Source organism: Sinocyclocheilus rhinocerous, unplaced genomic scaffold (assembly GCF_001515625.1).
Source record: "Sinocyclocheilus rhinocerous isolate Xijiao unplaced genomic scaffold, SAMN03320098_v1.1 scaffold1168, whole genome shotgun sequence".
Taxonomy (NCBI): Eukaryota; Metazoa; Chordata; class Actinopteri; order Cypriniformes; family Cyprinidae; genus Sinocyclocheilus; species Sinocyclocheilus rhinocerous.
This window is the reverse complement of record NW_015650373.1, coordinates 1,349,915-1,371,377: the sequence shown is the minus strand read 5'-3', so window position 1 is coordinate 1,371,377 and position 21,463 is coordinate 1,349,915. Positions and strand designations below refer to the sequence as shown.

Genomic DNA, 21,463 nt, shown 5'->3' with positions numbered 1-21,463 from the left:
GCCATGCATTATGAGGTGTATTTCCAGCTCAGTACAGAGATTGGTCAGGGCTGGGACGCCCATACAAGCAGTAAAACTGACCGCTTATCCGATAGATAGTGAACACAAATGTGATGATTATGAGAGTGACGAGAGTGATGACATTTACACAGAAATGTGAAGAATGATCAGGTATACGAAAGTCAGACATGAGGAGTATAACTGTGATGAAATGACTTGAAACAATTATAATCATGTATGAGTTTGCTTAGAATTAGAAACAAGCGTGTTTTTAAGTTGTTATAATCAAAACTAATGTTAATGAATCCAAATCGTTTATCAGAGAATGATAAAGAGGAGGAATTGTTGTAGGAAAATTAATGTTTTATATATATGTCTCCTGGAATGCAACAAAGACATCACACAGTAAAACAGAGAGCCTTTGAAGTCTTTAGTGCGGGTAATTTAATCAGGAAAGACAGAGGGGTTAGTCATAAATAAAGACCTTTGGCCTCACGGGTGTGAAGGCACACAAACACACAGTAAAAACAAATGATCAGAAAGAGCCTTTGAACTCTTTAGTGCAGGAAAGACAGAGGGGTTGTTGACCTCACAGATGTGAAGATAATAAAAGCCCAGGGGGTTAGAAGGACCATTGTTTTTTAAATTTACAGAGAAGGAACCTTGTAAGAAGTGGGGGGTGATAACAGTATAATAAGGCTGTCTGTTTTCAGTGTGATTTTAGGTCTGTTGTGTTTCAGGGTAGCTGCTGAAACATTGTGAACATACCTCTTTAAGGAAAATAAACTTCTTTCCTTAAATATAATTTGATTCCTTGTCTCTTACACTGTGATGCTATTTGTTAATAATTGTTTTTGCCACAACAAACAACAAAGTCAACTTCTTCCACACCAGATGTCAACACTAACAATGAAAAAAAAATGGCCAAATGTTAATTTTAGATATATATATACGTATATTATAAAGCTTGAAACCTTAAAAAAAAAAAATTGTGAAATGTGAAAATGCTACTAGACAGCAATATCTACCGCCATTAAACAATTCAAATGATATCAATTAGCGCATTGGCTTTGGCAGTCCTAAAATACAACTTAAATAAAAACTAAAATGAACTTAGACCAGACAACTCTGAAAATAGACCAGACACTAAACAAAAACAAACTGAAATAAACGACACTGCCAGACTGTCATGTTCATGAGGAAAGGGTTCATTTAGAATGAAAACAAGAGGCTTTAGTGTGGACATTGATAGAGACCTATACTGTAGCCTGAGCCTGAGTGGTCTTGGCCAGGACCTTCAGATCTGCAATGCACTTGGCGATGCTTTCCTTCTCCTGAAAGACACAAACAAAAATTGAGATTGTAGAGATAACAGTAAAAAAAGAAAATACAAAAACGGTAATAACAGTATCAGAACAATTATTTTGTAGTACAGGTGTACATTATGTGTAGTACACATAAATGGGTAAAGTTGGTCTAAATTAGGATAACCCTGTTTTACAGTGCCATTGTTATGCATGTTAGTTACTACAGTAATAACAGCAAATTATGCATAATTACAATCAACTAACCCTAAACCAAACTCTGTAGTATATTTATCATTATTCTGTTACTGCATAATTACACAGCTATTGATACTTTAAAATAAAGTGCAACCTAAATTAGCTAAAGAACAACATTAATTTGACATGTTTAGACCTTGAAAAGACACCATTCCATCAAAATCTTCTGCCCACATATCATCTTAGCAATTACACCATTACTATAACTGCTGAAGAAGTGTTGAATACTAAGTCTCCACCTAGAGGCCAAGCTAAAAATGACTAATGTATATAGATTCTGGACTAAAGCAACATTTATATTTGGACGCATTTGTGGTTGACCAGTGGTCAGTTGCATAAACTTAGTCTCTATGTTAAGACTGTCTTAAGAACTAGTCTGACCAACAAGCAGTTACCAACAGATAAACTTGTAAGACTAGTCTAAGCATTTTATGCAACTGGCCACAGAAATGCTCAAATGATTCTGAAAAAAAAGAACATAAGACAATTTTCTCTGTAATATTACTGTTTACACTAAATGAAAATAGTTAATAATTAGAGAAACTCAAATAAAAGGTCTGTAATTATCATACTTGCGAATATTATGCAGCATAAGCTTCTTCTCTGGAAAAACAACACACCATTCCATCAAAATCTTCTGCCCACATATCATCTTAGCAATTACACCATTACTATAACTGCTGAAGAAGTGTTGAATACTAAGTCTCCACCTAGAGGCCAAGCTAAAAATGACTAATGTATATAGATTCTGGACTAAAGCAACATTTATATTTGGACGCATTTGTGGTTGACCAGTGGTCAGTTGCATAAACTTAGTCTCTATGTTAAGACTGTCTTAAGAACTAGTCTGACCAACAAGCAGTTACCAACAGATAAACTTGTAAGACTAGTCTAAGCATTTTATGCAACTGGCCACAGAAATGCTCAAATGATTCTGAAAAAAAAGAACATAAGACAATTTTCTCTGTAATATTACTGTTTACACTAAATGAAAATAGTAATAATTAGAGAAACTCAAATAAAAGGTCTGTAATTACCATACTTGCGAATATTATGTAGCATAAGCTTCTTCTCTGGAAAAACAACACTATCCACCTTGAGCAAATGCTTCCTGTGTATAATATGAATACAGTGAAGTGTCAATGGAGTGACCATATTCCCTGTACCTGCTGTGGGGTGATGCTCTTGATGACGCTCTGTTCAACCCAGTTCACCATGTGCTCTTGCTCCATGCGGCGGTGCAGGTTCTGAAGCTCCACCTGGTAGTCCAGCCTCTTCTTCACCTCATTGGTCACCATGTGCAGCCGCTCCCTGTAATTGGTCTCCAGCAGCATAGCCACATTGTTCTGATGGAAGATGGGAAGAGGAGCGTCACAAAACTAGACTTAGTGCCATTCTAAAAGTTATCTGTAAATAATTCCAAATTTAAATGTAAACAAGTGTGGATTTGTGTATTTATCGATAGTAAATGAAGGCAGATGATCTGTCACTGGAAAAATATCACAGTATTTGGCTATTCTGTCCTCCTCACCCTCTTGGCATCAAAGAGCATGCATCTTCCTTCTACTCTCCACTGCTCCTTCTTCTCATCCTCAATGCCTTGAGCTAGGCTAGCCATGGCCTGATCCTTCACTTCCTGAGCCTCTGCCACTTTATCCTGCAGAGGAAGAGAGAGAACCAAATATTAGTCAAACAAATCCCTTAGTTACAGTCATTTGGGGTAATTGTTCACAACATCAAATTTATCAGCAGATACTATTCCACTCTCAATACAACTTCACATGTGACATTTCTGTTGAATACAAAACACTTTCTGCACCTCATTGATTTTATCAGCGAAGGTGGCCACACTGGGCCCAAACTTTTTGACGCCGTAAATGATCACCGCACCGATTGACGCAGCAGCAAACGTCTCGTGATTGATTACGTAGATTTCCTTAGACAGCATGTACAGGAGCAGACCAGTGCCCAGCATATAAGGCCCTGCAAACAGAAGAGAACACCACTGACACAAACAAACCTGTGCATCAATGTACTGGCTCTCGCTCGCTGTTATAAGAAAATAATTTTTACACAGCTCTTTTGGATGAAGAGATTATTAGTGAATAACAATGTTATTATCAATCTGCTAATCACATAAAGCTACCGTGAGGTAGGACTGCACTACTCATCTAACTAAAACGGAATTGTGATATGCAGTTAGCAAAACAACAAGTGAATTTGTTCATTCTGAGACATGATAGACCTAATCTCTGTGAACTGTTGTTGCATGGTAAACTTCTGCATAAATATTTTTCAATAATTTCTATTTTAGAGTGAACTTTTCATTTAAAAGATTAACAGGAACCTGGATAACTGGGAAACACTAGGAAAGGAGGCAATAAAGATGACAAACTGACCTGTCACACCGGTCTTGGGATACAGCAGTGTGAAAAGCTCCTCTGGGAAGATGCCATGTCGGACCTTTCCTCCCTTCTCGGGCAGAGGGGGAACAGGTGCACGACTCTGGGAGGACTGATGAAAGGAACGAGAGGCCTGAACTAGGCTAAGGAGTAAAAGAGGCACAGAGTTAGAGATTTATGGATGTCATTGATTGTCATTTGTTTTCCAGTTCTCTTCAACCCCAGACTGACATACACAGCACTGACCACAAGAATGAAAGATTTTACATACCAAGCACCAAAGGACCCGCTGTTTTTCAGGGTATGACCTACAAGAAACAGAAAACAGAGCAGTTAGAAAAGGACTGAAAATCTCAATGTCAATCGTTTAAAGACTGACACCTTTCATTACTGCTTGTAATTCTGTTTTATTAAGTGCAACTGTGATTTCATCAAAAGAATCAACGATTAGTTTAAAACAAATTAAATGAATGAATCTTTTGCAGCTGTCACGTCTAAAAGCTGCTCTGTACATGACATTAGTTCAATAGAATTAACATCCTATTAAAAAAACTCACATTGCTTTTATTTTTTTTTTATATGATTTTGGTCCATTGTGCAAATATAATAAAAAGCACGTCATTGCATACATAACACAAGTTAGTCTATGGTTACAAGCTGTCAATAATCAGGTTAGGAAATAAAGTGAATTAAAAACAATTTGATAATTTGCACTCCTGAATGCACATTCAGTAAATGTTATTTTATATGAAAATGTAAATTAATACGCACCTAATATAAATGGTAAAGTTTGAATGTGGCACTAGCTCTCAGCTAACAGCTAAACAACTCAAAACAAGGACATATTGAAAGCACAAAACTCCACGATTATTCTCACAGAGCAACGCCTGTATGAGCATAAACCTGTACTTCATTGCATTTAATACGCAATTAGAATTATAACATACATTCATTAGAGCAGATAAACACGTTTCTCTGCAGGTTCCTGTGCGGTCATTCACACCGTGCGGCCTAATTTTACCCTTCAACTGCACATTCCCTCATAAAACCGTCTATTTAATCCACACGATCAACGCGAAGAGTTAGTGTGGCTTTCATTGGATAAATCACCCACCTGAAACGAGCACCAGTCTCGATAACATGTTTTAACGGGTGAATGTCAGGATCCCTGGCCGAAACGTCTCTGTACCGGGCTCTCTGTACCCTTCTAGACCAAGGATGAGGAACTCTCGCCTCAAATATCGCGAGATGTTCCAAAAACCAGCGATCTGTCACGTCCGGGAAACTCTGCTGCACTATGAAAGGGAGCCAGCAGGTGGCGCCAGTTCACCATAAAAACAATAAAGGAAACGTTCACGTTGACACTTGCAAGTTGTTGCTAACATAAATATTTGAACGTACTAATGATGATAATTGATATCAATAAGCATTTAAATAAGTCTTAATATAGATAAACACTGTTCATTTTGATTCTTGTTGAGATGCAATGGGAGTTTGCCTAATATTAAAATGTACAGTAGGCTACACTGAACATAAGCCGATTTACAGCCTAACAATCTTCTATTTTAAACTTTACTTGTTGTAAAGTCTGTTTCTACATCCACTTCAAACTTCAATTTGCTGTTTATTTTATTTCTTTCTTCAGCTCAAATGAATTTGTTTTCAAATAAACATTAACATGAGTCCACCTTGCATTTCTGCTTGCATTTTAAAATCTTTCTTTGATATAGCAGGGAATATTGATTCTACATTGTCTATCTCTTTCTCTCCAGTCCCTCCCCATCCACTATTGCTACACTTAAACAACCAATATAACCACCCCTCCAGTCCTAATCTTAGGGCCCATCCGTGTGTGGCACCAGTTTCAATACGCATGGCTGCTGAGATAGAGGAACTCATACAAGTTGTGAGGTTCATCTTACTTCCTGTTAAGCAAGCAAGGCAAACTAAATAGACCGCCCTTTGTTGAATGAACTAGTTTTCAAGTGCCATGTAAGCTTCAAAGTGTTCAGACTCGGCTCTCACAATTATTTTGACTCCAGGGACTCATCTCAGAACAGGTACTTTCATTAAAGGCATTAAAGAGACAAATATGCTAAAACTCATTCTAGTTGATCTGCATTTGGCTTGTATGATGGTGTAACTGTTTGAATGTAGGCTTGTTATTCAGCTGCAACTTGATATTTGGTTCTAACATCTTGACATTTTAAGTAATGTATTTAAAGTATTATTTATTTATGTATTAAAATTATTATTTATGCATTAAAGTTTTATTTATTTATTTTTAATTGGAAAAGCTTGTAAAGTAATGTAAATGTTCAGGCAATGTGGTGCCTAAAATTGTTGCAAATCAATATATGGGAGCATTACATACTGTGTCTTGTTCATACTTGTTCAGTCATTATTAAGATATCTGCACATATATGAACACCGTTTGAATTTTAAAGAATCATTGATGGTTTCATCTTTTTGTTTCAGCTGCATGTAGCTCGGTTCATGCCTGTTTTGAAACAATATGGCAACAGAAGTGAATGACTGGACACACTTCATCTTACAGTATGTTTAATTAAGCATTTACTATTTTATATGTAGCCACTATAAACATGATTTTATTGTAGCTCTGAAAAGAATGAGAACACACAACAAGTGTGACCCATAACAGCATAACTGTTGCTTTTTTAGTTTTTGCTCGTTTTATTACACCAGTTGTTGTTGATTATCCTCATTTTGTGTCATTTGCTTATTTTGGATGGTCTATTTTTGAGATCTAATGATATAGTGCCATTAAAGGATGGATATACAGTATGTTTTTCAATTACAGGAAATTGCCACTTCAAGAACCGCACATTTACATTGTGAGGTGACATTCCAGTGCCTTGAAACATCCCACAAAGTTTTCAACTCATTCAGAGTGGGACAGAATGGAGGGTGCTCACGACAAAAGAAGGTCACCGGCCGCAAATTACGAGTATAAAGTGGAGCAGCGTGCTGTGAAGCACAGAGAAATCAGCCATCGGAATAACACGACATCATGTCGCAGTCCCACGAGAGATCTGGACACAAGGTGGATTAAAACTGAAATGCATCGCAAAAGACAGTTTGAGTTCTTCAAAAGAAGACCAGTGGACCATGGCACATACGCACTGTTATCTGCAGTGCCAAGGCACAGATACTCAAGGGAAACCCTGCATGCACCAGAGTATATGACGCAAACCTTAACGTCAATCAGACGGCCCTTGATAACAAGTCGAAATGTAAAGCTCCAGAGAGATGGCATTAACTTTACAAAGCAGGTAGAGAGATTATTAACCAGGTCTTTGTCTTGAGACTGATGAATAACCAATTTTATGGTTTATATTTCTTACATTTTTTAAATCAATTTATTAAATTCAAGAAAATGTTTTATATTTTTTAATGACATCCTCTATAACAGGGGTCACCAAAGTCAGTCCTGTAGGGCCGTTGTCCTGCAGAGTTTAGCTCCAACTTGGCTCAATACACTTGCCTGGAGGTTTCAAGTATACCTAGTAAGACCTTGATTATCTGGTTCAGGTGCGTTTGATTAGGGTTGGAGCTAAACTCTGCAGGACAACAATATATAATAAGACTGATCTTCTATAATAACACTGAAATCAAATGTCCAAATTCTAAAGACAGTCTCCACGCTTCCAATGAATGATGAGCATGACCTGAAATCAGATGAATGGGATGTACCAGTACTCAATTCTGTTCGGCTTCATGGGAAAATTAACAAGGAGCGAGGTTAGTGGATTTTCTGATGAATAACCATAAGTCCAACTAGCTCATGTCTAACATTGCTTTAAATTAAGACATGAATACTTAAGATCAGATAAGTAATAGTGAGATTAAAATGTCAAAACATACTAGTGTTATGCACTGCAATTTTTCAAAGTGTTTTGTTATATGTGGCAGGATGTGACAAAATGATAAATTACTAAATATTATTATATTAGTAATATTACAAATATTATTTTGTGTTTATAATTCATACAGTTCTGCTGAAAGACATCACTCAGCACTCAAACACCCAGAAGACATTGCAAACAGCCAGCATTCAGACTGAGTGAGTCACATTACATTTACTGTATATTTTAAAAGTAAACTTAATCATAATGCACCTGCTTTAGAAATATTAATGCAGCATTATGAACTCTCTTCCTTCAGGTCTGGGTTTGTTACCGTCAAAGAAGCAGTAAGGAATCTGATGCTTGTTTAAAAACAATTTCCTATTCTCAAATAGTTAAATATGTTAATGTTGTTTCATTTATTAATAAAATAATTCATTTTTTTTCTCCTCTTGTTTTTAGGATGTACACCAGTTGGCTGACTATTTAGAAGTATGACAACCCATAACGTTCATATTTAAAAACACCAGCTCTTCCTGACGGACTTTTTGTTACTGATATTATGAAATGTGACATCTCTATGCAGGAGGCCTTACAAAGAGAAGAGGCTCTTAAAAAGAAGCTCTCCAACCTCCAGAAAAGCGCCGCCACATTACTGCACTCTACAGAGCTCCTGTGGAAGGTACATTAGTAAACTACTTCCTGCTGAAGCCCTGCAGCATCATTCTGAGGCACACATGCACCTGTACATTATGAAATCTAATCAAACACATTGAATACGTGAACTCCTTTATCAGATGTCAGATGTTCTTGCTTCCTTTGAAGCACAAGATGATCTTTGGATCATTCTGAAATCTTTTGAAGAACATGATTATCAGGTTTTGTGGAGTTCATACAGCTCAAGAGCTGTGGTTATTAAAGCAAAATGAGACAAACCAAATACAAAGACATTTTGAAATTCATGGTCATTACTCATACATTAGCTATGCTGTCACTCTGCTTAATACTGGCTTCATCATATACAGGTACATCTAAAAAATTAGAATATCATGAAATTCACTTTCTGAAATGAGCGACAAAAAATATTGACCTTTTTCATGATATTCAAATTTTTTTAGATGTACCTGTATATACATTTTGTATTATTTGTATAGCGCTTTTCACGATACAAATCGTTGCAAAGCAACTTTACAGAAAATTAAGTTTCTACAATATTTAGTAGAATTTCCTGGTTTGGTCACAGCAGTAATACAGAGAGAGGCTGTGGGGATGGTCTTGTGGTCGACAGCATCCGGCTCCTTATGGCTCGTTCAGAAAAAAACAAGAAACGTTCTTTTTCTAGCTCACACACACAAAATGGAGAGCAGTGTAGGCATCAGAGAGGTGTTTGTTTGCGCTTTTGCAATGCTTCAAACTCGCCCCTCATTCAAACTTTTCAATTTTTCCATTTTGAGCTCATGACATCTTCTATATTTTTCTCAAGGGCCAATATACTGTAGCAATCAATCTAGAATTATCAATAATAAAGGTTGTTTGCTTTTAACAAAATGCTAAGGAGGCAGTTATAAGACAGGATGCAGTGTATGTACAGAAACTGAAAACTCTTGCTTCAGTGGTTCTCTCTCACTGACACACACACACACAAAGACACATTTCCTTTTCCTCCCACAGACACGCTGTGATGAGGACTTGCTGAAGAGTAAGATCAAAGCCCTGGAGGCTCAGCTGCAGGTTTGCGTCAAGGTAAGACTTGCAACGCTGCATCTTTGCAACAACTCCAACCCAGACTGTGAGAAGTTACAATGCATTAAATTCAACTGACTTATAAACTTAGTTACTTCAAATATTTTTGAATAATTAAATATTTAAAGTGGTTTATTGTCTATTTTTCTGTTTTTTTTTTAAGTTATAAAATAGTACATTCATTCAACTTGGCCCTTGATAAGTACAGGTCAGAGAGTTTGAGACGCTTTTTTTGAAATAGAAAGGTAAAGGTTGCAATTTGTCTTTTTCAGAAGGTTCCTCAGGATGGAGTGAAAAAAGTGGTGCTAAAGATGGAAAAACAGAGGGAGGAGTATGAACAGAAGGCTCTGAAGGCTATTCAGAGGGCAGAGAATGAGAAGGCAGAAGCTCAGAATAAGATGGAGTACCTCCAGGTAAGACCCCAAATGCAGAGGTCAGTCTTAATAACACATCTAAAATGTAACACAAAATCACCAACATTACCTCCATATGTATACTTGCGAATCAGACTGAGTTCTTGCTTGTAGAACTCTTAGCTATGTTCCAAGAATCCAGTTTTCATTCCCACTCTTCCCTTCCACCAGGGGGCTCTGCAGACAGCGCAAGCAGAGTCTGAGCGGTGGCAGAGGCTGTGTGAGGACCTGAAAGTGGGTTCGAGTCAGATGAAGAAGAGGCAGGATGAGTGCACCGATCAGATGTTACAGCTGCAGGGTCACTTGGAGGTACACCAAAGCCACTATAACAGAAACCATCATGAAAGAATCAAAGGACTTGAGTGACACATCACAGATTTTTGCAAAAGCTGACAAACCACAGGACCCTACTTTCTGTACACACTATCATAACTGCACTGAAATGTATGGAAAAAACAAACAAACAAGCATGTATGTTGTGTAACTGTGTATGTGTTTGTGCAGCGTTCTGTGGAACAGGAGAAGATGCTGAGGAAGCAGAGTGAATCTCTGCAGCAGGAGAGAGCAGAGCTTCATTCCTGCATCTCAGAGCTGGAGGAGGAGAACCTCAACCTGAGAGAACATCTACAGGAACTCACAGGTGCTGGAAAACTGACTTTCACTTCACATTCATTCAGAATTTATGGAAAATACTAATACGGTCTATTCTAAGGAGTTAACAAGCTGTATTTCTTTCAAATCTCATATTTCTTGTAGTTATTTCTTGCTTCATCTGTGTCTCTTTCTTTCACACGCTCGCAGGGCACAACTATGATTGGTGGAACAGTAACACAGAAATACATGAAGATGCTTCAGCACTGGACCAGCTCCTAATGACAGATAACAGCATAGCCAGACAACTGAGCGAGACTGAACATAGACTCAGAATGAAAGAAAAAAGGGTAAAGAGCTGCCAGAGAGATCACTGAAATTAAATTAAGGCAAGACACTACAGACAAAACCACTGGGGTTTTTTATGCACTGGTCAATTTTGGGATTTTGAGCTATTTTGCTTCCATTTCACACTAGTGGAACGGAATACACATAGAAGTCATATGTTTATTTTATTACCTTTGAACTATTTTAATCTTTCAGTATTACAATACATATCTTTATAGGCATTTTTGCATAAAGCGAACTTTCCACTTTTGTTCTTATCTATATTCTGAAGGTTTTTATAGAGGGTTTGTTCATATATCCTTTGCCTGATTTAGGCTATATAATATTTAATTCCTAGAAATATGAGTTAAAAATCCTTTTTCTTGCTGTTCTTTAAAAGTATTTTCTGATTTAATGAAAGGAATGGTAAAAGGAGATATCCAACATTTCCTTTGTAAAACAAACAAACAAACAAAAAACCTTAACTCTAATATATCAACAAAATGAAAACATTTTGAACCTAGATTTTTCCAGTGTTCGGATTTTTGTTTTGGAAATGTTTGATAATATATATGAAATTGTTTTCATTTGCATTTAAACAATATTTCAGAAAACTTGTAATACAAAACAGTTACCTTAATGTACTGTAATGACTGTAATGAACAAAGGGAAGTATGGTGATATCTTGTATTTATTTATTTATTTCCTCTTTTTTACCTATTCACCATTGGTGTCTTGCCTTAAATGTAATAAATTACTAATAATTATATATGTATTATGTAAAATCTTTCCTAATTAATTTTTGTTCTTAATAAACTACAATTTAACTACTATGCAAGACAAGGATCTTTATAATATATTTAATATATGAAAATGTAAATCTTATAAGCTGTAGTTTAGCAGTGAAATTCTAACAGTGCACTGAGGTGATCATACTTGGATTGTCACTATTTTAGGGGGGGGCAATAAAATAAAAAATTAAAACAACAAAACAATTATTCAGTTGTAAATAGTATTTCCTTTCTTTGAGAAAACCTTTTCTATACATGAACATAAGACATAGTTTAACATAGTGTTGTCTTGGTTACCCGGTTGCTATGGCAGTGCATGGAGCTGCAGGCCGATCTTGAGGCCCTGGAGCAAGAGTGTTACAGCTATCAGTCCCGACTGACCCAATGCAGAGAAGAACTGAACATACTGACGGCACGCCAGAACAACAGCAGGGTGAGATTCTACCAAAATAACAGCCATGTGTGACTATAGGTCTAGTTTCAGCCTGGTTTTCTTATCATTTGGAATTTGTATGCACTCGGATGAATATATTTTTGAATACCACGAATTCTGACAGATTTCAAAATGAAGTTAATTAGGTTAAGATCAAGATTCTCCACACTTAAATTTGGTTTCTTTGCACATTTACACCATAAATCATTTCCACCTTTATCTCCCTGAACAGAGTCGATGTTGTGGGTCCTGGCTCTGTATATTTCTGTTCTTACTGCTTCTGATGGTTGTGTTGGTGGCAGCCCTGTGCTTTTATCATCCACCTGCCAGAGAGCAGCTCCGCCAGTTTTACTCTGTCCTGGAACAGCGTATGGAGGACTACCTCATCCAGAAAGCTTCAGCAAAGCATGGAGCCTGCTTTAGACCTGTGTGATGAGAGCAAAGAGCAAAGCCAAGAGTCTTCTAGAGATTTTGTTTGTTTATATTTATTTTTTATTTCACATTTCTAATTGATTTTTGTACAAGAATGTTTTTTTAATGTTAGCCACATATAATGTCTCTATTGTTTTTTTAATGGTTCTTTGTATTAGTATCTAAAACAGACCAAACTGCCTGTGTAAATACTAGTGTCATGTTACAAAATGTTATAATGAATTTCTAGTTTTAATACCTAAATCTGTATCTGAATTGTACAGTTTATAACTGATTATTAGAATTCGGTACATTATTGGAAAACGGTACATTTAAACATCCAAACACAATGGTAGATCAACAGATCAAGCCTGGAATAAATTTACTGTATACAACTAAGATCTGCATTTTGACATTAGTATTAAACATGTAACATTTGTATTTTGAACTGTATCTCTATTTTTACTGAATGATTTCAAAAGGTAATTTCCAGATAGGGTAATGTAAACTTCTTTCAGTTAGCACTCACTGAGTATACAAGGACAATATTGTTGCGTTGAATGGCTGCAAAAGCACATTGTCATGACAGGTCACTCTCTTTAGCGTTCCAGACTGACCTACACATTAATGGAGATCTGACACAGCTTGTTTCAACACATTCACACGCTGCCCCTCCCCTTGCCCAACACTGCTTTTCACCATGGTTTCCTGTGTAAAGATAACCAGAGCCCATTAAAACATTCACTCCAGCTCTATAACAGTGATAATAGCTTGACAGCCATCATAAAGGGTGAGTTATTTTATATGCTTTTGCGGAAATGCATTTGTCTGACAGATTTAAAACTACAGAGGAACTTTCTGATAGATGAATTGCAGCTTGAACATGATGTAAAACTGGAAGTGTAATACTACAGTGTGACACATACAGTATGTAGGCCTGAGGTGTTTTAACATAAGTGGCTGCACAAGAAGATGGGTTCATTTACACAACATAGGTTTATTAAAGTATATGCTATATATACTATTACACTATCTAAAAAGACATAAATAGGTAGTGTTGTTCTATTCGATTAATGAAACTTTGTGTATTTCTAGGAGTTCTGATAAATGAGGTCGCCTCTTCTGGTATGTTTTGTTGGATTATGTTTGTGGACGTCTGTAATTTCACTGAAGATCTGCGCCTTCAACATCCAGAGCTATGGGGAAGCAAAGGCCAGCAATTAGAGAGTTATGGAGATTTTGATAAAGGTGCAAAGAATATTTGAGAATATGATTAGAAATCTAAAAAATGCCTTTAAATACTTGAATTTCTAGAAACATTTTTAAATTTCTAGATAATTTCTCGCTGTGACCTGAGTTTGATCCAGGAGGTTCGTGATTCTAGAGGTGAAGCCATATCTGCACTGTTGATGAACCTGAACAGGTATATTCACAGCATTTCACTGATGAATTAATGACTATGAAATAATGTATAATATCCAAAACAATGTTTTTATTTTCCTTCCTCCAGGTTTGACAAATCTCACATCTACACACATTTAGAGAGTAAAAGAATGGGGAAGAAAACATATAAAGAGCAGTATGTGTATATTTACAGGTAATGAAACTTTTATAATGGGTGTTATGTCACTAACACAAACACAGTGTAAGTGAACTTCTGTGAACTTACCGGAATTTTGCAAACACTAGGAGTGAGAAGAATAAACTCATCCAGCCTGTTGTCTTCACAGAAAAGACATGGTAAAGGTGCAAGAGCAATACCAGCACCCAGAGTTCAATGAGAGCGCAGTATTCGCTAGAGAGCCGTTCATCATATGGATCCATTCTCCCACAACCTGTACGTCACATAAATGTTCCACGGAGCATTTCTAGTACCAGGAAATAAAATAGCACATTTCAGCAAAATAATTATCTCAGATACATATTGAATCTGATTGGTTGTATTATCTTACAGTGGTGAAGAACTTTGCCCTCATTGGTCAGCACACCTGTCCTAAGAGTGCAATGAAAGAAATGGAGGCACTGTATGAGGTCTTCCAAACAGTCAGGAAGAAATGGAAAACTGAGGTACACCAAACTCATATACAGATATGTTTTACTAGATAGAACGATAGATTGCATATTCATTCCTGGATTGTATATCATTTTTTATTTACATTTCTTATCTAGAATGTGATGTTTCTGGGGGACTTAAATGCAGCTTGCAGCTATGTTACCAATAAAGGACTGAAAAGCGTGCGTCTCAGGAGTGACCCAAAGTTCCACTGGTTAATTAGAGATGAACAAGACACTACAGTGCGTGAAAAAACATGCTGCGCTTATGACAGGTCTTACTTTCTTAACAAACCAACATCAGTAACCAGAGGAACAATAGAGTGCTACAAGGATGACGTCATTTTGAAGGCCAAACCAGAAGTTACCATTACACCAGTTTTCTAGACAAAAAGCCAATAGGATTTTTGCATTGAGTTTTGGATTATTGCAGAAAATAAACTCCCGGAAAAAAAAAACACAAGAAAATGTTCACAAATTAACACGACTTTTTTTTTTTTTAAAGGCGTAATACAGTCATCGGAAGTAAAAAGCTAAAGTTAGGCTATAAACGAACTACACCACGGTCACATGACTTCAACGCCACCACCATCTACAAGTTTGAGTGAGAATAGTTAGCAAGAGTGTGATTATAAACACAAAGAGGTTTTAAAAGTGGACTAGTGAAGTTGCTTATTTCCAGGTTTTAGGACTCATTCCTGTTGCACTCTATAGCATTCCCAGCCTAAACTACAGTTACCAGTTTCACAATGGCATGTTAGATAGTCTAACAGTAAAATCTTTGTGAAAACCCCTTTTAGGATTATTATTCATGGCAAAGAACTCATTTCTGGAATTGTTCCGGAATCTGCTCAACCATTCAGCTTCAAAAAAGAATTCAGTCTATCTGAGGAAGAGGTACAGTAAACAGTATTGCAAAACAATTCATAAGTTAATTCATAAAAATGAGTAAAAATTCATCAAAAATGTTTAAAATTTATTTTTCTTTTTTGTTTTGCACCTAGGCTTTGGAAGTCAGTGACCACTATCCTGTAGAGGTGGATTTGAAAGCAAACCATCGCTACTTTCTGCGCCATGAACTGTGAAATAATAGATATCTGTGAATATAACCTACAAAGTAGGCTATCAATAATAGTATATCATTATTGCTCTGATACTGTGATAATTTACTGGTTCAATGTCCAGAACTACAAGTGCAGCATGGACAATTATTACACACATTTACTGTGTACATTTTGTCATGCAGAACACATACATGATGTTTAGAAATGTTCTGATACCACAGAAAGAAAATGTGAATAGATAATGGAAATTTTTTTTTTACTTATATTTTATTATGCTGTTTCTGGAAAAACAAGTTGTTTACTACACTATTTAAAACATTTTTTATATCATTTATTAATATTATATATACAAATTATTTTTTAAATAAATTTTGATTTATGGTGGCTTGGTGCTCTGCTACACTGTCCTGTATTTGAAGTTGCTAATAGTGAAGATTAAATAATAAACACAATGTCATATATAAATAAGGGAGGGGTCTTTTCTCATTTAAATCAGCTCATATTTTGTCAGTTCCTTACACTGTTTTGATCAAGAGGAGTAGAAGCTATGCTCTTATGTTCTTTCATTCTGTCATGTAACTAAATAATTCACAATATAAAATTGACTAAAACTCTCAGCACTACAGTGGCTCACTAAAAAAGAAACCGCTAAGAATGGATACCGAGCATCTCGCTAATTTTAAAAGCTTTTTACATTGTCTGATGGAAAGACAGCAGCGTTTTGAATAAAATTACTGTGCAACTCATGCAGAGGATGCATCAATTTAGAGGAGACATGATGTGGTTGTGCTTCTCAAACCACAGTCTAGAAAATGTCATACAAGGCTGCGTTCCTGCTGCACTAACACACACACACACACACACACACAAAAGTAAGATGTAATTAATTAATCAAGCAAACATAACTTGACATATTTGATAGGTTAACTTTTGATATTTATATTTAACAATGTTGATTTAAATTGCGTGTTCATGTAGCTGTTTATTTTTGTTTAGTAACTTAAGTTCTGTGCTGTTTGTGTTGATGTTCTTGTTGTCATGACCCTGTTTGAACAGGAAGCAGCTATGACACGAAGCGGTACGCAACACACACTCTCATTTTGTCAAGTGGTAAAACATTCAGAGTGTCTGTCATGTTTGAATCTGATTTTGTCTGTATGGGATGAAATTAAATACTTTACACCTCCTGTTGTGTCAAAAACAAGATGGATCAAAACATTGCTGATTTTCTGCTGGATGCATTCCCAGGTAAGATTTTTGTATAACACTTTTTATTTAATGAAGCAGGAAAAAAATTGTAGCCAATTGCGCATATCATATGATCTCACTGCTAAACTGTGGTATTCCATAAAATATTCTGACTTGAGGAATAAAATGTTACCTAATTAACAACACACACTAAGAATAGTCCATAAAAATATGGCCCAATGTACAATGTTAACATGAAGGAATTTTCTGTATTGATTTTTCACAGGTGTTTTACCCATATTTTGAATTGCGCATTGCATTGTGTTGTGTTTTAAAGTTGAAGGAAATGTCCGCAAACTTAACAGAAAAGGTACTGGTAATTTTCTGCCAGGATATTATCCGTTTTTCTACAGATTTTTTCATACAGTGTAATTAGTACTGATGTGTGTATTTCTCCTTTTTTTTTTTAAATAAAAACAGAGACAAACTTTGAGCATCTAATTTTTGATGACGACACAGCAACAGCTCACAGCGTTAATGTACCTCAAAATGAGCCAGGCATGGAGGAGGACGACAATCACAGAGAATCCAGTGGATCTGATTCTGACATAGATTTAGAGTGGACCAATAGGGAAGAGGAACCTAAGCACTGTTTTGAGAACAATAGGAACTTCTCTTTAGATGAACAAAGCATGAAGGCAGGATCTACGCTTTGTGGCTCATGGGATGACAACGATACAGTCGAAAATAAGACACAAACCCAAAACCAGCAATTAAGCTTGCATGAAGAGGATTGCAGAGAGAATGAATTTGGGATACATGAAGATATCCATCAAATGAGCAAGGAACAAGCTGAAGATGTCAGTGTGCTGGAAATGGTTCTTCCAAAAGGAGCTCACTATGGTCTGGAAACAATGAGCACAAGGACTCAGGAGGAGACCACATCTCATCTACTGTCCTACCAGATGGTGGATAAATCTGAAAATGAAAGCTCAACGTCAAAAGAGGAAAGAATGGAGCCAGATAGCACCGAGGAACATGTCCTGCAGCATGCACCAGATGATAAGCAGCTCAATCGTTTTAGTGCCATACAGTCAACATTGCAAGATTGGAAAGTAGCATCAGTGGAGGTCCAGTCTGGGGATGACATGAAAGAGTTTACAGAAGAAGATCATGAGAGAGACGAGGAAGGTTTAGCAGAGTATCCCTCTGATCTGTCTCAAAGTGACAGTAGGGACAGCAGTGAAGGTCATGAGGGTGGACAACCCAATCACACAGACACCAATCTAGTTGAGGTGCAGGCTGTAGGCCTAGGTTGTTCCTATGAGACGAAGAACCCAGAAGAACCTCTACTGACTTACAGTGTTGATGATGATGATGTCCAAAAGAAAGATCCTGCAGACATGTTCACTTATGTCAAGAATGAGGATCTGTATGTGGAGGCAAAAACTGGGAAATCTGATGATGGCATGTTGTTCCAGACAAAGCAGGGCAGTTTTAGAGATGCTGGATATCACCGTGAGATTTCAAACATTGGGGAAAGTTCTGATTTTGGATTCTCTGAGAATTTCCAATCCAATTCCAGTGAATGCTACATGAATGAGCAGCCCGACTACGATAGTGATTTCAGCAGTGATGGTGACTACTGCAAAAACCAAGAAGATATACCTGAATTCATTTCACATACAGTCTCAGAGGACAAAAACGCACCTCTCCAGAAACAAGAGCACACCTTCACAAAGGACTTTGCTACAGACTGGCACAGTATTGAGCATGAAGTAGTGGATGGGGTGGTCAAAGATAGTCAGAAACCAGAGATGTGTAGTGTAGAAGGTTTATCAAGCATTCCAGCATCTGTAATGAAAGGTTCTACTGAAACGGATTCGTCTGAAAACATAAGTGTGGGTGAGTCACATCCATCAGAGTCTGTTTCAGTGAAAACAGACCAGAACAACCAAGAACATAACACTGAACATTCAGAAGTTTCAGACATGGGAGAAAATATCAATACTTTGTTACCTGGGATGTTTTGGTCCCAGGACAACTTGAAGCTTGATGAGTATGACTGGGACATTAATGGAGAAGAGGTGATCTGTGATGAAGAGGACAATTTCCTGGAAGAGCTGGAGAATGACGGAGAGGAGACCGAGAGGGACTGGGAGAAAGAAAAGGCAAGAATTGAAGCATTTAACAGATACTACAAGCCTGTCGAAGGAGAGGAAAACAAGGGTAAATGCTCATTTGTGAACCATCTTAACATGCTAATACAAATAATAATAATAATAATTTTATCACATTTTTTATTAGGACAATTTTAAAATTTGGTAAATTCTTTCCCAACAACAACAGCGAGAAGCCACAAAGTGACATTTTGTTTGGAGCCAGAATCCTCTCAGTATGAGGAGGATAGTTACAGGTAAGACAGATTTCAAAGTTTGACACTTCACACGTAAAGTGTTTTGTGTTACGTACATAGCTTATACTTTAGAGCAGCATACAAGCTCATAAATTTGATTTGGATGTGTTTTTTCCACACAGCAGTGAAGAGGAACCAAGCACAAATGGTTGCATCAGTGAGGTGCATCCTCCAGAGTCCAGTTCAATCAAACAAGACCAAAGCAACAAAGAAGACAGCCGTGAACCCTCAGAAGTTTCAGACATCAGAGAAAATATCAGCACCTTTCTGATGGATGAGGACAACATGAAGCTTGATGATTATGACCGTGATATTAATGAGGAAGAAGAGTTCTTTAAAATGAACTCAAGTAAGGTGATCTGTGATGACGATGATGATTTCTTGGAGAAGCTGAAAATTGAAATAGAGAGGGATATGGAGCAGGAACAAGCGAGAATTGAAGCATGTAACAGATATTATGGAGAGTCTTTTAAAGAGGAGCAAGATGAGGGTAAGTGCTGAAATTTCCATGTTTCTATAGAAATTACACTAATCATGATTAGTTTAACTATTTTCAACATTGATGATGATAAGAAATGAGCCCCTAATCAACATATTGAAGACTGGAGTAATGGCTCTGTGTATATATGTGACCCTGGACAACAAAACCAGTCATAAGGGTCAGTTTTTCGAAATTGAGATTTGAATAAATAAGCTTTCCATTGATGTATGGTTTGTTAGGATAGGACAATATTTGGCCAAGATACAACTATTTGAATATCTGGAATCTGAGGGTGCGAAAAAAAAATCTAAATATTGAGAAAATTGCCTTTAAAGTTGTCCGAATGAAGTTCTTAGCAATGAATATTACCAATCAAAAATTGTTTTAATATATTTACGGTACGAAATTAGATAGATAGATAGATAGATAGATAGATAGATAGATAGATAGATAGATAGACACTTTCAATTCCCCTATAAAAAATTTTAAATCCCAGTGTATTGCTGGGAAAATTGTTTCTCTAGCTAAAATGTTAGGGCATGACGTTAGTATCAAGATCATAGGTTCAGATACAAATGCCTGCTAAATGAGTAAATATACGTGTACATTTCTCTCAGCAGTAACAGACGGGACCCACAATGTTATGTTAAGGTTTCACCAACAATCTTCTCAAAACGAGGAAGATAATGATAGGTAAGATGGATTTAATTCAGCTTCAAATATCATTCATATTTCAGATGTGTAAGTTTGCATTTTATATTGTCCTGCAGCAGTGAACAGGAATCAAACACAGAAGATGACACTGCCAGCATCCTGAAGACTGAGGTGAGAACATCAGATCATCTAGGATACAACAAAATGATCAACTAATAGTAACCCGGTCATTGTATTACTGCTATCCACATGTTTCAGGACCAAAGTGATTCTGATGAACCAAATGAGAGACGCTTGTACACAGGAAGGTACAAAGTCTTACCAAAGGGTTTACAAAAGGCAGACAAGAAGCTGAAGGAACACCCCAAAAGAAATAAGGTCAATATTAATTGGCTCAAAATGTACAAAAATACCATTCAAGTTAATGTATCAGCCTCAAGCTCAACAGCATTAATAAAGCCAATAATCTAACCTAACAGTTCAGACTGTGACCGAACTCTGTTTTGATCTCTCTATAGTGTCTTGTCCTGCTGCAGTCAGTGTTAGCAGTGAGTCTAGTGACAGCGGTGGGTGTGCTGTCTTACTGGTGGGCCACAGACACCCTGGACTGGATCTACTGAATTCACATGGATCTTGGATATTCAATATGACTCAAAACCCAAAATAAATATCAAGGCCTCTGCAAGTATGATAGAGAAACCACTGCACAAGGCCATGCAAAATCTCATGAAACAGACAAACCAGCAGATTGAGATAAAACCAACTTTATTTCCTTACAGAATGCAACCTATTATTGTAATGTTTGAACAGCGCTTTGAAATACAGCTTTGAAAAATGTTTGTCTTTTAACATGGTTTTCCCTGTTTTCTTATGTAAACCACATCTACATAGATGAATCTTCCTCCTTTTTATTAGGAAAAGTGATACATTTGCAGATGTACATGGTCTCTGGGCCCTACAGGAATCCTGTACAAACAAGTGCTTTCAGAGTAAAACTGACCTAAAAAAACAAAACAAATAAATACTTTTGATACCTTTTCAGTTCTTTTATCCCTGACTATATCTGACT

The 21,463-nt window shown here is 36.7% G+C and overlaps 4 protein-coding genes across 5 annotated transcripts; 3 read left to right on the top strand and 1 right to left on the bottom strand.

Annotated features, from left to right (window-relative positions):
- Positions 1–1,176: 1,176 nt before the first annotated feature.
- Positions 1,177–5,197, bottom strand: LOC107711984 (ATP synthase F(0) complex subunit B1, mitochondrial-like). The gene is made up of 7 exons (XM_016517096.1): positions 5,079–5,197; positions 4,236–4,272; positions 3,962–4,107; positions 3,382–3,545; positions 3,094–3,219; positions 2,729–2,908; positions 1,177–1,334 (listed from the first exon to the last, which is right to left on the bottom strand). The coding sequence occupies exons 1-7, from the start codon at positions 5,104–5,106 to the stop codon at positions 1,257–1,259; spliced, it is 759 nt and encodes a 252-aa protein (XP_016372582.1). The 5' UTR covers positions 5,107–5,197; the 3' UTR covers positions 1,177–1,256.
- Positions 5,198–5,922: 725 nt separating this feature from the next.
- On the top strand, positions 5,923–12,747 carry LOC107711983 (TRAF3-interacting JNK-activating modulator-like). Its single transcript, XM_016517095.1, has 15 exons — positions 5,923–6,024; positions 6,443–6,520; positions 6,786–7,257; positions 7,618–7,726; positions 7,979–8,048; positions 8,150–8,177; positions 8,293–8,322; positions 8,417–8,512; positions 9,502–9,573; positions 9,846–9,986; positions 10,158–10,295; positions 10,491–10,626; positions 10,788–10,927; positions 12,009–12,128; positions 12,361–12,747. The coding sequence occupies exons 3-15, from the start codon at positions 6,886–6,888 to the stop codon at positions 12,559–12,561; spliced, it is 1,653 nt and encodes a 550-aa protein (XP_016372581.1). The 5' UTR covers positions 5,923–6,024; positions 6,443–6,520; positions 6,786–6,885; the 3' UTR covers positions 12,562–12,747.
- Positions 12,748–12,996: 249 nt separating this feature from the next.
- LOC107711985 (deoxyribonuclease gamma-like) lies at positions 12,997–16,022 on the top strand. The gene is made up of 9 exons (XM_016517097.1): positions 12,997–13,329; positions 13,635–13,787; positions 13,874–13,962; positions 14,050–14,136; positions 14,270–14,376; positions 14,494–14,606; positions 14,709–14,866; positions 15,392–15,488; positions 15,596–16,022. The coding sequence occupies exons 2-9, from the start codon at positions 13,770–13,772 to the stop codon at positions 15,674–15,676; spliced, it is 750 nt and encodes a 249-aa protein (XP_016372583.1). The 5' UTR covers positions 12,997–13,329; positions 13,635–13,769; the 3' UTR covers positions 15,677–16,022.
- A 749-nt stretch (positions 16,023–16,771) lies between these two features.
- Positions 16,772–21,432, top strand: LOC107711982 (uncharacterized). Of its 2 annotated transcripts, none has more exons than XM_016517093.1 (8): positions 16,772–16,903; positions 17,324–19,072; positions 19,193–19,259; positions 19,385–19,749; positions 20,358–20,433; positions 20,511–20,565; positions 20,653–20,772; positions 20,913–21,432. In XM_016517093.1, exons 1-8 carry the CDS (start codon positions 16,861–16,863, stop codon positions 21,012–21,014), a joined length of 2,577 nt encoding a protein of 858 aa, XP_016372579.1. In that variant the 5' UTR covers positions 16,772–16,860; the 3' UTR covers positions 21,015–21,432. The 2 variants fall into 2 exon arrangements, with proteins under 2 accessions (XP_016372579.1, XP_016372578.1); XM_016517092.1 differs by having other exon boundaries at positions 19,382–19,749.
- The last annotated feature ends 31 nt before the right edge of the window (positions 21,433–21,463 follow it).

What these genes read in the sequence shown, in the direction of transcription:
- LOC107711984 (XM_016517096.1), bottom strand. Translation starts at nt 5,106, where the DNA reads ATGTTATCGAGACTGGTGCTCGTTTCAG. An exon ending in TCGCTGATAAAATCAATGAG is followed by an intron (nt 3,220 to 3,381) that starts GTGCAGAAAGTG and finishes CTTCCTCTGCAG; the next exon opens with GATAAAGTGGCAGAGGCTCA. An exon ending in AGAGCATCACCCCACAGCAG is followed by an intron (nt 1,335 to 2,728) that starts GTACAGGGAATA and finishes TGTGTCTTTCAG; the next exon opens with GAGAAGGAAAGCATCGCCAA.
- LOC107711983 (XM_016517095.1), top strand. Translation starts at nt 6,886, where the DNA reads ATGGAGGGTGCTCACGACAAAAGAAGGTCACCGGCCGCAAATTACGAG. An exon ending in GCATTAACTTTACAAAGCAG is followed by an intron (nt 7,258 to 7,617) that starts GTAGAGAGATTA and finishes CAAATTCTAAAG; the next exon opens with ACAGTCTCCACGCTTCCAAT. An exon ending in TTGTTACCGTCAAAGAAGCA is followed by an intron (nt 8,178 to 8,292) that starts GTAAGGAATCTG and finishes TCTTGTTTTTAG; the next exon opens with GATGTACACCAGTTGGCTGA.
- LOC107711985 (XM_016517097.1), top strand. An exon ending in CTGTTGATGAACCTGAACAG is followed by an intron (nt 13,963 to 14,049) that starts GTATATTCACAG and finishes TCCTTCCTCCAG; the next exon opens with GTTTGACAAATCTCACATCT. An exon ending in TCAGTCTATCTGAGGAAGAG is followed by an intron (nt 15,489 to 15,595) that starts GTACAGTAAACA and finishes TTTTGCACCTAG; the next exon opens with GCTTTGGAAGTCAGTGACCA.
- LOC107711982 (XM_016517092.1), top strand. Translation starts at nt 16,861, where the DNA reads ATGGATCAAAACATTGCTGATTTTCTGCTGGATGCATTCCCAG. An exon ending in TCTGCTGGATGCATTCCCAG is followed by an intron (nt 16,904 to 17,323) that starts GTAAGATTTTTG and finishes AAATAAAAACAG; the next exon opens with AGACAAACTTTGAGCATCTA. An exon ending in AACACCCCAAAAGAAATAAG is followed by an intron (nt 20,773 to 20,912) that starts GTCAATATTAAT and finishes ATCTCTCTATAG; the next exon opens with TGTCTTGTCCTGCTGCAGTC.